The sequence below is a fragment of the Bos indicus genome, chromosome 5 (genome assembly GCF_029378745.1).
Source record: "Bos indicus isolate NIAB-ARS_2022 breed Sahiwal x Tharparkar chromosome 5, NIAB-ARS_B.indTharparkar_mat_pri_1.0, whole genome shotgun sequence".
Taxonomy (NCBI): domain Eukaryota; kingdom Metazoa; phylum Chordata; class Mammalia; order Artiodactyla; family Bovidae; genus Bos; species Bos indicus.
In genome coordinates this window covers 109,710,621-109,723,861 of record NC_091764.1, presented here as the reverse complement: position 1 = coordinate 109,723,861, position 13,241 = coordinate 109,710,621, and the positions used below count along the sequence as shown (strand labels likewise).

Below are 13,241 nucleotides of genomic sequence, written 5' to 3'. Positions count from 1 at the left end.
TGAGGATGATTTGATTTTATTAGTAAGAGGAAGCAAGCTGAGAAGTGAGATAGGTTTGCTGTCCAATTTCACTGAGGTCCTAAACTTGGGCTTTTTAATGACTACTCCATGATACACTGTTTTCTGGTCTGGGGCTCTGTCAAGCATGGTCTTGACATGTCTTCTTCATCTTATTCCTCAGAGATTTTGACTCTTTGGATGAGCAGAATGTGGAGAAGAATAACCAGCTGGCCTTCGACATTGCTGAGAAAGAGCTGGGCATTTCTCCCATCATGACAGGCAGAGAGATGGCCTCAGTAGGGGAGCCGGACAAGCTGTCCATGGTTATGTACCTGACCCAGTTCTACGAGATGTTCAAGGACTCGCTCCCCTCCCGAGGTGAGGGTCCCCGGGGCTGCTGGATGGGTCCCTGTGCCCCCTCTTCCATCAGACCCGCTTCTCTGCGGGTGTTGGCAGGCCCTCCTTCTGACCCTTTTTGCTCAGCACACCTGCGAATGTTGAATCCTTGAGCATTCCTGTTCCCGCGTTGTTCAGTGCTTGGAACGACGTCTGTTCCCTTGAAACTCTGTCTTGCTCTTGGCTTCTGTGATCCTGGACCACACTTGCCTCGTTCTCGTTCCTCTGTGACTGTTCTTTCTCTGGCTGCTCTTCCTTCTCCTGCTTTTTAGTGTTTCCAGAAGTCTTCCCTTGGCCCTCAGGCTGCCGGGAGGCAGATGAAGTAAGCGTCGTAGTGCTTACGCATGCTGACCGCGGTGCCTGGCCTGGTTTGCACCCCGTTGCCTCCCCTGTTCAACTGGAGGCAAGTCGCTAAACCTCCCTGTGCCTCAGTTCCCCCTTCTATAAAATGGGGGCAACGTGTAGATAATTAGATTGTGAAATGCTGAGAAGAATGTTTGGCGAATGGAAGCACTTACATAAATGTTAGTTATTTCAATTATTATCTCAGCGTTACTGTTGTCACTAATAAAACGTTGGAATCCAGAGATTTGAGGTGCCATTCTCCAGCGTCTTCTAGCCATGTACTTGTAGACCTCTGAGGCTTTTTCTTGTTAGCGATACAGTTCTTGCGACAGAAATCCACAAGTCTAACATCAGTATGCCCGTCAGGGAGAGCCCCCCTCCGTGTGAAGCTAAGTACAGCTGTCTGCACACCCCAGAACGATGGCTTGGCTTGCACCTTGTCTTCCCCACGTCTCTCCCATTCTATCTCTGCTTGAACTTTTTATCCTCAAAGTGAGGCTTTGGCACTCTGCTGTGACCCACACGCACAGGCAGATTGCAGTTTTTGAAAAGCAGAAGCGGAGGGTTTTGTGACTGAAATTGATCGGAGCAAGTATTGGTCCTGTTTGTGTGCATGGAGAAGAGAAGGTCTCGCGTGCAGGCCTCTGTGTGCGTTTTCTCGGGCGTTCTTGCTAGGTTCAGAGCGCCCTGGCCCTCCTGCGGGGAGGCGCCCTCGGGGCTGTCCTTGAACACTGCTGATTTCTGCCCTCAGACGCCTCAGACCTGAATGCGGAGGAGAGGGCTGTCCTAATAGCCAGCACCAAGTCCCCCATCTCCTTCCTGAGCAAACTCGGGCAGACTATTTCTCGGAAGCGCTCCCCCAAGGTAAGCGGATGGGATTTCCTCCAGCTGCAGAGCTAGAGGTGAGGTGCAGAGTGAAGGAACGTGGTTTCCCTCTGTTCTTGGTGCAGGACAAGAAGGAAAAAGACTTGGATGGTGCTGGGAAGAGGAGAAAGACCAGCCAGTCAGAGGAGGTGAGAGAAATGCCTGGGATTTGCTGGAGCAACTGTAGTATGCCTCTTCCTGGCTTAATCCCCCAATGTCCGAGTTGGTATTGCTGGATCTTTCCAGTTCATCCACGTGAGGAGGGTGGGCATGGATGTTTCCTGTGGCCTTGTGCCTCTGTTCTCTGGAGAGTATTCCCGGAGCACACTCGTGTGCATGTAGCCTTCCTTTCTCTGTGGGGTCACACACATGGTGAAGGGCAAGGGGCCTTCCCGGGATGTGGCCACACCAGCAAAAGCCGGAGCACCTCTTCATTGCTGCCCCCGCCCTGAGTCCATCTTGAGATGAGAACCGCAAGGAGCGCTCTAACCTTGAGACCAGCCATCGCTCCAGGCCCGGGGGGGCAGGGGGGCTGCTCTGACACAGGCGGCTCTCGGGGCCCATGTTCCTCAGGAGGACACGCCCCGGGGCCACAGAGGAGCAAGGCCCACCCTGGTGAGCACGCTGACCGACCGGAGGATGGACGTGGCCCTCGGCAACCAGAACAAAGTGAAGTACATGGCAACCCAGCTGCTGGCCAAGTTTGAGGAGAACGCGCCTCCACAGTCTGTGGGTGTGAGGAGACAGGTAGGCCCCACTCACCCGCCAGGACCTGGTCTGACCTCAGAGGAGGGGGCTGGTGAGATGGGGAATGTCCCAGACCCCCCGAGGGCTCTGGACTCGAGGCGGCGTCTGTGTGGGGAGGGACAAGGGTTACTGCGTCACCAGGCAGGTCTCAGGTGTCTGTGACAGACGCCCACCCGGGCCCTTTGCAGTGTGGTGGGATCTCAGTCTCTGCACGTAGGTGTGTGTGCACACGCATACATATATGAGTAATAAACCAGCGCTTGCCCTGATCAACCTCAGTCACAGAAACCTCTGCTTCTGCTTATTGAGGAAAATGCTGAAAAGAATAACGTTGGTAATTAAGGCCCCTATAGTGTTACTGATGTTTTGCCGTGTCTCTTTCGGGTCTTTCCTCAGTGCGTCTTCGTTTCCATAGTTGAGGTCATTGTTGTACACTTTTCTGTTCTGCTTTCTTCCCGTAACTTTGGGCAATATTTCCATGTTCTGAACTCCTTACGAGTCTCTTCCAAAGTGTGCACTCTACACCTTTCTTAACCCTTCTTCTGGTGCTGAGTGTTGACTTGTTTCTCATCGCTGATGATAAGCATGGAGGTGAACACTCTGCTGACAGAGCTGCCTTATTAGACTGTCCTTGGCGAGGTCAAGAGTGGGCGTGTTGTCAAGACACTCTGTGGACTGACCTCACTCCCCCGAGTCCTGCTGAGGGCTGGCCGGCGATGTCTGTCCCGTCTCGTCTCCTCTTGCTCGTCCAGAAGTCACTCTGGCTTCTCATGAGAGGAGGTGCTGGCATAGTGCGGTCCACACCGAAAGCTTCTTCCCAGATCCCTGGTGCTTAAGCGCGCGTCTCCTCTTCACCTCCTCCACGTCATCAGCCCCTGTTCCTGTGGACCAGGCCGGGCCCACCACCTGAACGTCTTCTCACGCCTGGTGCTCGCTCAGATCCTCACGCCTCAGGCGTCCGTGCCGAGGAGCCTGCAGCCCAGGCCCCGTCCCACCTCGGGAACATGGGATGCTGTCTGCCAGAGGAAGTTTGTCCTTGAGATGCACGCCTCATTTTCCAAGTGGCAGTTAGTGGTTTAGGCTCAGAGCAGTGAGCTTGGGAAAAGGATACTCAGAATTACAGCTCTGTCTGTCTACTCCTTTGCATTTGTTTTTGACCTAGTTGAGGGTTTGTTTTTTTTTCACAAGTGTAACCTACATATTTTTCTTTATAACTGTAACTTTGTAGAATTAATTCTCTGAGCCCTTCTTCAGTTCTTAGATGTGTGTCTGTCTGCTGTGAGGGTTATCTTTGTGTCTTCTACCTTAATGTGTGTTTTTTTTGTTTTTTTTGTCTCCATGTGCTGTCCCTCCCCACACTGGCCTGTGTGTCACAGCCGACACAGGAGCGTGGGGTCAGCCAGCCGTCCAGCTGCCTGCCCGAGCAGGGTCGCTCTGCTCCCACCCCCCAGTGGAAACAGGTAAAGGAACTGCCCGGGCCCAGGCCTTCCCACCCGCTCCTCCTCTGAGCCAGCTGGGTGGAGGCCTCACTGGAGCCCCCGGTAGGGATCTGTGCGCATTTGAGTAGACTCCAGGAAGATCTAACAGAGAGTACGGACAGTATCAGGCGTCCCTAATAGCTCAGTTGGTAAAGAATCTGCCTGCAATGCAGGAGACCCTGGTTTGATCCCTGGGTCGGGAAGATCTGCTGGAGAAGGGATACGTGACCCACTCCAGTATTATTTGGCTTCCCTTTTGGCTCAGCTAGTAAAGAATCCGCCTGCAATTTGAGAGAACTGGGTTCGATCCCTGGGTTGGGGAGATCCCCTGGAGAAGGGAAAGGCTACCCACTCCAGTATTCTGGCCTGGAGAATTCCATGGACTGTATAGTCCATGGGGTCACAAAGAGTCAGACACAACTGAGCAGCTTTCACTTTCACTAAGAGTATCACATGACCTCTATAACCCCTTCGGTTTTGGGAATCCAGTGAGCAGGCTGAGCTGTTTGTTTAGTGTTGAAACCAGCTGGGACTGCGTGGTGAGGTTCCAGAGTCTTTGGGGTTTTGCTCTTATAACCTTTAAACCCAAGTTGACCTTTAGTTGACTCATGTCTGCATGACCCCTGGAGGACCATCCTGAGTTTGGGGCTCGGGGCAGTGGGCCTTTCCTGTTAAACAGGAAAATGTTATCCAGGTAATAGTTTCAAACTGTGGTTTGTTTTCCTTGTTTCAAACCATGGACATGGATCTGTAGGCTTTATTGGTGTTTTTGCTACATTTAGTATATCCTTTTTAGAAATTTTCACTGAAATCTCTGCAGAATCTCCTGTAGAGCGACTTCTACATGGTAGAGTGGGGCAGAGAGAGAGGAGGTGGCGCCTGGCAGTCACAGGAAGCCCGCCGGCCACGGGAGGCCTCTGCTCCGTCCCTCCTGCGTCAGGAGTGCGGCCTGGGTGTGCTGACTCGTGGTTCGGAATCACTGAGGACTGGGGTTCTGAGCGGTGGTCGCTGTGTGGCCATGGTGCCCTCCTGTGCTGGGAAGTGCTGGGGGGTGGTGAGTTAGGTTTAGTTTAATGACTTTTAGGGCAGATTGTTTCTTTGTTAACCTTTCTTTTAAGAATATGCACAAAAGGCAGGCCTGTGAGGCTGAAATGGAAGCTTCTGAGCAGAGTCCAGACTCACCACAAAGCCAAGCTGCCTCTTCATGTGCCTGGGGAAGGGTGGTCTTCTGAGAAAAACTCGTTAGCAATTGATTTCTGTTTTACTGACTTACCCTTCGCCTTGAGTAGACCCTTTGATTTAAAGATCAGTCTTTAATGGAGGATCTCTGAAAGGGAAGATGAGCTACTTTGCCAGGTTCTTACACTCGTCACAGAGGTGGCCTGAGACAGGAGTCTCTGGGTGAAGAGATGGCCTTGAGTGGCACATCCTGGAGCGGTCCAGGGCAGGGACTCCGCCAGGCTGCAGGGGCGCCTGGAGCCTCAGCCCGTGCGGGTGCTGCCTGCACACATCCGGGTGGTCTGCGGTCGCGGTCAGTGGAGTTGAGTACGTACTGCCAGCTTCTCAAGGCAGAACAGAACCCTTACAGTGAAGTCTGGTCTGGGAAGGGGCAGCGGAGATGCGGGTTAGAAGGCACAGCCGGGTCTCTGCAGCGTCAGACCTGTGCTGTGTGTTGTGTGAAGCAGAATTGTCAGCCTCCCCGCTGTGGGGGCCGGGACCCCAGTTCACGCCCTCATGGATGCATCGCGTCCCGGATGACACATCCCCAGCACTGACTGGGGGGTGTCACGAGCCTTACACCTAGTCCCTGAGGGAGAGAACACTGCCAGGCGCCACACAAATGGGGACACGGGAGGACTCCTTTGGGGGGTTGGGGGTGCAGACAGGAGTGGTGTCCCTGCCTCCCCACTCCCAGGCTTTGCAAGCAGCACCCCACACGTCGGTCTGGGCGAGAGGAAGCTGAGGCCCCTCTGACCTAGGAAGCTGGTGGTTTGTTAAGCACCAAAGGGTCCTACGCTAGAGACAGCCCCCCAGGAAGTGGACGCCGTGGAAAGGGGCATCTGGGGAAGTGGTCTGCGGACACTGCAGTGTCAGTTGGCAGAGGTGCTCTTTTTGTCTCCTGTCTCCTGCTCTTTCCTGTGTTTCCTTGGTCATCTCCCAGAACCTTTCGAGTGTGAGTGAGGGTATGTCCTGGGCCCCTCTCTTCTGCCCCCAACTTTCTTGATAAACCAACAAAGAAGAATGTGGTCCAGGTCTGTGGGATTTAGAAAGTGCTGCACTGTAGGTCCTGAGCCCACAGCGGCTGCACGAGACTCGGATCTGCAGACAGTGCGCCTCCAACCAGAGGCTGATGGCAGGCGGGGCGGGCGCTCCCTGAAGACACGGGTTTGTGCTGACGGAGGCACCGGGTCGGGGAGGGGTCTCAGGATGCCTTTGGCAGGAGCCTCTCGTCCTTCCAGAACCAGCCTCAATGTGGCCGTCTTTTCACCTGTGTTCTCTCTGTTTGTGTCTGTTGGTGTAAAAGCGACGGGACAAGGAGCGTTCTCGGACCTGCCCCAAAAAAGTGATCACCCTCTCTCCTCCCCCTACTCCGCCTCCCTGTCGGGCACATGGCGGCCAGCAGGTGACCCCCTCTGCATGCTCTGCCTCCTGTGTGCCTGCCTGCCTGTGTGGGTGGCTAGGGTGGAGACCAAGTCAGAGTCCCCCTGTTTCCGTGGTGACCGGTACTGGTGCACCTCAGGGTAGCAATTGTACGGTCAAACCCTGGGTGGTTTAATCTAGTCCTGTATCGTAAGAAGATGACTGTGCAGCTGTAAACTAAACTTTAAACTACACTGACCCAGACACAAGGTCTGACAGCCTGCGCACACTTTCATGCAGCCCTGCTGGAGTCAGCCATGTTGGTCTTGCTGCCCAGGGAGACTCAGTTCAGGTGGACTTTGGAAGCTTTTTCTAAGGCTTCACTTTATGAGTTTGGTTCCTTTGGATTTTGCGAGCCTGCCTCCTGTTTACCTGGCTTTTGCCAACAAATGGCTGCCCTTCCATCCACCCCTCTCGCTCTCCAGGCAGACACTGGAGAACTGCTTCATGGCAAGTGGGCCACACATGTGTTTGTGGCCAGCACGCCCACTGAAAGTGCGTTACAGAACAGTGTTTTTGACTTGTGTTGCACGTCCCTGTAAAATAAAACAGTGATTTTAAAGAAAGGCAGGATCTATGGAAAGACATTTCCTTAGCTATGGTAGCCTGTTCAGGAGGTGACCCTCTGCTGTGTCTGATGAGCAGGCCCAGCCGATGTCCCTGGGTCTGGACCCTGAGCCCTTGTGGGGCTGTGACTGCCCTGGGCCCTGTCCGTGTCAGAGAACAACCACAGGCGTTTCCTGTGAGCCAGGCAGAGTTCTGAGCGCTTTCCTGTGTTATCTCAGTCTCTTCTCACAATAAACCTATAAGGCAGGTCCCGTTAGCGTCAACCTCTTATAGCTGAGGAGACAAAGGCGGAGGGTCAGGAGGCCAGGTCACGCAGTGAACAGTGATCTAAGAGCTGAGCCCGAGTGTGTGACTCTGGAGCCTGAGTCCTGGCCTCATCCAGCCCTCAGGGACCCACTTGCTCATGGGCTCCAGAGAAACTTGGAAGCTTTGGGTCAGTTTTGCACAGGCACAGGGCCATACAGTGAATCCTGGGTTATCCAGAGTGACCAGAGGCCTCCACAGCCCCATGAGTGCTCCTCAGGACAGCAGGGGCCTGTGTACCGGGCCTGTCCTTCCGTGCACAGCTCTTTGTTCTCCTCGCCCTGTCCTGTGATCCTGTTCAGGGACCATGCCCCACCCTAGAGTTTCCTGTGGACTGTTGTCATGGTCATTTACTCCAGCCGATTTCCACCTCCCCACCTTTCCTTCCTAATGTCTTGTTGTGGAAAGCTTCACCCCTCTAACCTGCCTCTCCTGTTAACCTCCCATTGAACGCCTGGCCGTGTGCTGCTCTGTGGAAGAAACGTGTCTGCTCCACCTTTGTACTAACCGTAGCCCTTTATCCATGTGGCTGGCTTGTAGGAGGACAGCTGTGCTGGGAGTTGTCCTTGGGTGATGGGGGTTTGAAGTGGATGGGGTTGTGGTTGCTGGGGGCAGCAGGCCGCAGGATGTGTGTTGAAATGAACTCTGACTCTGTCGCACTGTCACTCAGTAGGTCCAGATAGAGAGTTTGGATGGAGCTTAAGTTTCTGCTTTGTTGCCAACAGACACACAGGGATTTTGATGCCGACAGCCGTGGCAAGCAGAGCCCCCAGCACGAAAGGGTAAAAGCATGCCCATGGCATGGGACGCTGGCAGCCACACAGACGCGGCACGCTAGGGCGGGGGGCAGGGGGGAGGTGGGCGTGGCCCCTGGCCCTTGCTTTTTGCACTCTGGTCACCCAGCCAAGAGCCAGAACTCTTTGCTAGCAGTGATGACCCATGGGAATAGCATTCCTGGAGAGCATCTGTCCACTCCAGAAAAGAACCCTCAGATGTGTGCTTCTATGAAAGGCCTCTTCCTCCTGCCCTCAGCCCCCTTTCCCACCCATAAATACGTGCCTTTGACTCCAGGGCAAGGGTCAGGTTCCAGAAGCAGGAGGAATTTGCTTGGCTCTTCCGCGAGCCTGGGATCTCGAGGTAGAAATCCCGAGGAAGCCAGAGCTCTTACCAGCGTGGGGAATTTTCAAGGATGAAGAGGACAGGGCAGGGAAGGAAGGTGACAGCGGAGTCTGTGATGCGGAGCTGTCGATCCTCTGTCTGAGAAACTAGGGGGCAGACCGCCAGTCACACCTGGCCATCGAATAATCTGAGGAGTAGCAGAGATGCCCGTGTAAAAAGCCTGCTGACTTTATGGAACGGTCTTGGTTGTCGTTACCCTTTAATTGATCCCTGAGTGGATGCCTCTCTGCAGCCAGAGCGAGAACCAGCTCTCGCTGTTCATTTCATGTGGGCCTTCTCCTCTTTTTTTGGCTTCCCTCTGCCTTTGCTCTCTGAGAAGTGTGCTCGTGACTGAGCAGTAGTTCGTCTCCCCCGGGCCCATCAGGAAAGTAGCAGTAGCTCTGTGTCTCGTACTGTCACCAGGGCAACGGGAGCAGGTCCCTGGGGCAGGAGGCGGGGCTGGGTGGCCTTTCCACGTCACCCGTGTGACCATGGCCTCTCTGCATGTGCCCAGCCTCTTTCATCCTTCTTCCCAGGCTGGTTCCTCTCAAGAAGAAGTCTCAGCCTTTTCACTGAACAGGGCCAAACCCTCTGCTTTGGGGAATGCATATTTGAGGGGGGATCACGATGATTTTGATTGAAGCAGAGCCTTAGCAGGAACAGAGGGAAGAGTGGTGAATGAGAGGAGAGACTGGACAGAGCAGCAGCTAGAAGCTTGGGGCTGCGGGGCGCAGGGGAAAACGGTCAGGTTGGCAGGAAGCTCCTTTTATCATCCCGGGGCCAGTTTCCAGGTTCCTCAGTGCAGGGTTCCCGTCCAGATGCTCTTGAGGGTCACTGCTTATGTCCCTGCCAGACTGTTCCTCCACCACCCCCATCCAGCTGTGCATTCGCCTGCTTCTCTACTGTCCAGGGAGTTTGGTCTTTTCTATCTGAGCCTCTAAAGCAGAGGCTGATGACACTCGCCATCACCCCATCACACCTGAAGCTTTGCAGTTAGTGTGAGCTGAAGTAGGGGAGCTCAGAGCCGAGGGGTGCCTCTTCCCTGCACCCCGCAGGTATCTCAGCCCAAACCTGCAGGAAACGAAGCAGTTACTGCTTGCGGAGTTCTCAGCCCCTTCTCGCTGGGGCCCGGAGGATCTGGCTGCTGGGTCCACTAGCTCCACGTGCTGCATGGGGACTGCAGAGGGTTGGGGGCTGGCTCCAGGGTCAGCTTGGCTTCTCTCAGCCCCACCAGAAGAAGGAGGAGCCACTTTCCCGGCTTTTATGTACAAAGAGCGAGCTTCAGTGCAGATCTGCTGTCCCTGTGGTCCCCTCCACATCAGGCTTGCAGAGTGATGTGCTGGTGGAATCCCCTCTGCCCAAGAGAGATTCCAGCTCAGGCCATGAAGGGCTCGGCAGGTTGCACAGGACGTGTGGGCTGGACACCGCCTGGAATGAGCCATTGCTGCTTCTGGAACTGTTTTTTTTTTTTTTTTTTTTTACTGCATTTGTAATCCAGATGGGTCTGAAACTGCCAAGTTGCTTGTGTTCAGGACAGTGTGTGACTTTTCATTTCACATTTCCTTTGGTTTTTTCTCCATCTTGTATCTTATAGCCAGAGCCTGAGCCTTCTCGTCGATTTTTGGTCGATCAGTGGGAGCTTTCTCTAAGCCTCCGCTCTGCCAGCCGCCCCGCTTCCCCCTCTTCCGACTCCCTCCGACAGGTAGCTCGGCCCAGTCGGGCAAAGCTGCTTCCTCTCCAGCCTCCACTCTCTTCTCCCACACAAACGTCCTTCCTGTCTCCTTAGGGACCCAGCTGTGTGTGTTCGTCATGCATGTGAAGGTGGTAGGCGTCCAGCTGAGTTCAGGCGGCTGCTCGCTTCACTGCAGCAAGTTCTGTCCACTTTGGCCCACATTCGCCATGTTCCAACCACACCAGTTAGTGATAGAGCGTTTTTAACTCCACGTGCCTTCCTATTAATGCGTTATAAAATAAGAACTGTAGTGTAATTAAATCTCCTAAAGGGAGTGGTGGCTACCCAGTATTCCAGGTGCCTCTTGAACTGTAATCATGTGAGGAATGAGCCCTGCTGGGTCCTGTGATGGAGCTGACCCAGACGTGCAGGGTTTGCAGACAGGTGGCAGGGCCTTCGGCCTGTTCTGTCTGTCCCTGTTCCTGAGCTGCTGGCAGACTGTGCAGAATGGAGTGCATGTGTGGTGGCCACAGCGTCAGTCCAGAGATAGCTACATTGCAACAGTTTCTTGAGAGTCGGGAGAGGAAAACCGTCTGCTGTTCATGCTCAAAAACAGAGAACTGAAGGTGGCAGGTGCTTTTGTGCCAGGCAGCCCTGGGCTGCGCTTGCTGAGGGTGCTGGTTTCTGATGGGAGCACAGGGTCCCGGCTGAGCCGGGATGACCCCGAACTTGCTCCGTGTCACAGCCTTCAGCGTGGTGTCTGGCCTGTGCGCTCACTCGTCTGCTGCAGGGGATGTGCTGTTTTCTGCCCCTGGGGTTAGCTTGGCTGCACCTGAGTTCTGTCTGTTCCAGGCTTGCGCTTCCCTCACGTCTCTATCTTAAGAGGGCTTCGGTCCAAGAAGCACTTGTGTTTCTCGACCACCGATGGGTATGAGCTGTGAGTTAATGAGCAAATGGCACTAATCTTTGGAAATCTCCCTATTTTAAATTGAAAATATAATTGAGCCCTCAGCTCCAGCTGAACCTTGGGAACTGCTTGATGCGCCACTGCTGTCCTCGTAGTCCATGGAGCGTTTCCCCGGAGCGTTCCTCTGGTCCTCACCCCAGCCGGGATGTGCTGGTGCTCAGGCTGGTGGTTCCCTCCCATATGGCCGCCTGCCGGGGTTGCTGGCATCCCCAGCCCTCCTGCATGTTGTGGGTGCAGAATGAGAGAGAGGGCTCCTCAGGCCTGCGGACACATGGCTGCTGAGAGTGTCACACACAGGCTGCAGGCGAGGCTTGGGCCTCACTCCCTGCAGATGAGCTCAAAGCAGGGTTTCCACAAGAAGGCTTGCCATTGAAATGCATAGTTTTCTCCTGTGACTTCTTCAGCTTTGTTGGAAAAAGGATTGAGGTGGTTGGATTTTTTTCTTTTATCTTGTTTCAACTTAATGAAGGACCCCTCCTGGATGGAAGCACATCTGGCTTCCACAGCAGCCCTGCAGACTCCTGCAGCGGCTTCAGCAGTGGCCTGGCCGGCCTGGACAGCTTTGGCCTCAGGGCCCAGGGGAGCACAGAACTCTCCATGGGACAACAGGCAGAGGAAGGTCCTTCCTGGTAAAGCCAGGGCCTCTGATGCCCAGCACAGAGGCTCTGAGTGCAGCAGTCACCAGTGAGGAGGGACGTCATCCCCGGGGACACACGTTACCCAGGCGGAGAGTTGGCCTTGCTGTCTTTCTGTCAGGAAATGAGGAAGCAGCACCCCAAGCCCTCTCCAGGCCAGGGATGTGCCCGCTGTCTGGTGCCTGCTGTCTACGAGGTTGGGCGGGGGCGGGGGGGTCCCCTCGAGTTCTTCGTATGCAATTTGAGCCACTGGGCCGTAGGCCCTTCCCACTGCTGTCTGCTCACATCCACCGTCCTCCCGCCTGCGCGTCGCCTTCACTTCATCCAGAGACGTGAGAGAGGCCAGGTTCTCCCTCCTGAATTTCGCTGTCCCTGCAGCCACTGCCCCCGCCTGTGCTGGTGCCAGCGTGTGGACACTGACACCTTGTCCCCTGCTCGTGGGCACTGTGTTGGCATGTTTGTTGCTGCACCTTGTGTTCATTTTATACCTTTCAAACATCCCCCCCCCCCCCCCCCCCGCCGTCTTCTTAATTTATTTATTTATTTCCTTCTCATTTTCCTTCTTTCTGGTCATTTTACAATCTCCAACCAATAGAAGTATATAAAGATGTACACGGGCGGAGTGAGCTCATTGGCTGAGCAGATAGCCAATCAGCTTCAAAGGAAAGAACAACCCAAAACCCTTCTAGACAAGAAGGAACTGGTAAGATACGCTAAGGGCACTGTCTGTCTGGATAAGGCAGCTCTGGAGAGCACGCCTGCTTCGCTCTAAGTAGCTCTAGTGACATACGCAGCCACTATGTGCCATGTGGTGTGGTTTTTTTTTTTTTCTGAGGTGTCTGTATTTTGCAACTGACCTTCCAGGACTGAAATTGTTGTTTAGAATGTTGTGTGAACGGCATACACAGAATCTCCTAGTGAGTGCTCTAGGGTCCAGGAGCCTGTGTCCATGGAGAACCACAGGAGCACCTTCAGATCAGAGTCTGTTGAAAGAACTTGGTTTGATCGCTAATAAATGGCAGAGAACAGACTCCGTGCCGAGTGCTGGGTGGGCACGAGGCTCTGGTCCCCAGGCTGAGCTGCTTAGTGAGGGTCGTGCACCCGGGGAGTGCTAGGAGACCTCTCCCTGACCTGTGCCTCTGTCCCCCAGGGCTCCATAAAGAAGGAGTTCCCGCAGAACTTGGGAGGCAGCGACACCTGCTATTTCTGCCAGAAGCGGGTCTACGTGATGGAGCGGCTGAGCGCCGAGGGCAAGTTCTTCCACCGGAGCTGCTTCAAGTGCGAGCACTGCGCCACCACCCTGCGCCTGTCGGCCTATGCCTACGCCCTCGAGGACGGTGAGCTCCCTGCGCCGGAGGTGCACCTGGACACGGCCCCCACTGCTCGCTCACACAGATGCTTTTCTTTCTGCCTCTCGTGAGCATTCCCACCCCGTCCACAGAGTCACCAGGCAGTGTCACAGATGACTT

General features: G+C 54.6%; 1 protein-coding gene across 1 annotated transcript in view; it reads left to right on the top strand.

Moving 5' to 3' along the window:
• Positions 1 to 13,241, top strand: part of MICAL3 (microtubule associated monooxygenase, calponin and LIM domain containing 3) — a 102,919-nt gene that overhangs the window by 81,947 nt on the left and 7,731 nt on the right. The window contains exons 13-22 of the mRNA XM_070790373.1: positions 182 to 378; positions 1,493 to 1,605; positions 1,692 to 1,754; positions 2,179 to 2,352; positions 3,729 to 3,812; positions 6,355 to 6,453; positions 8,066 to 8,122; positions 10,093 to 10,200; positions 12,368 to 12,475; positions 12,923 to 13,109. Coding sequence (XP_070646474.1) covers positions 182 to 378; positions 1,493 to 1,605; positions 1,692 to 1,754; positions 2,179 to 2,352; positions 3,729 to 3,812; positions 6,355 to 6,453; positions 8,066 to 8,122; positions 10,093 to 10,200; positions 12,368 to 12,475; positions 12,923 to 13,109 — 1,190 coding nt within the window. The remainder of the gene's footprint in view (positions 1 to 181; positions 379 to 1,492; positions 1,606 to 1,691; positions 1,755 to 2,178; positions 2,353 to 3,728; positions 3,813 to 6,354; positions 6,454 to 8,065; positions 8,123 to 10,092; positions 10,201 to 12,367; positions 12,476 to 12,922; positions 13,110 to 13,241) is intronic.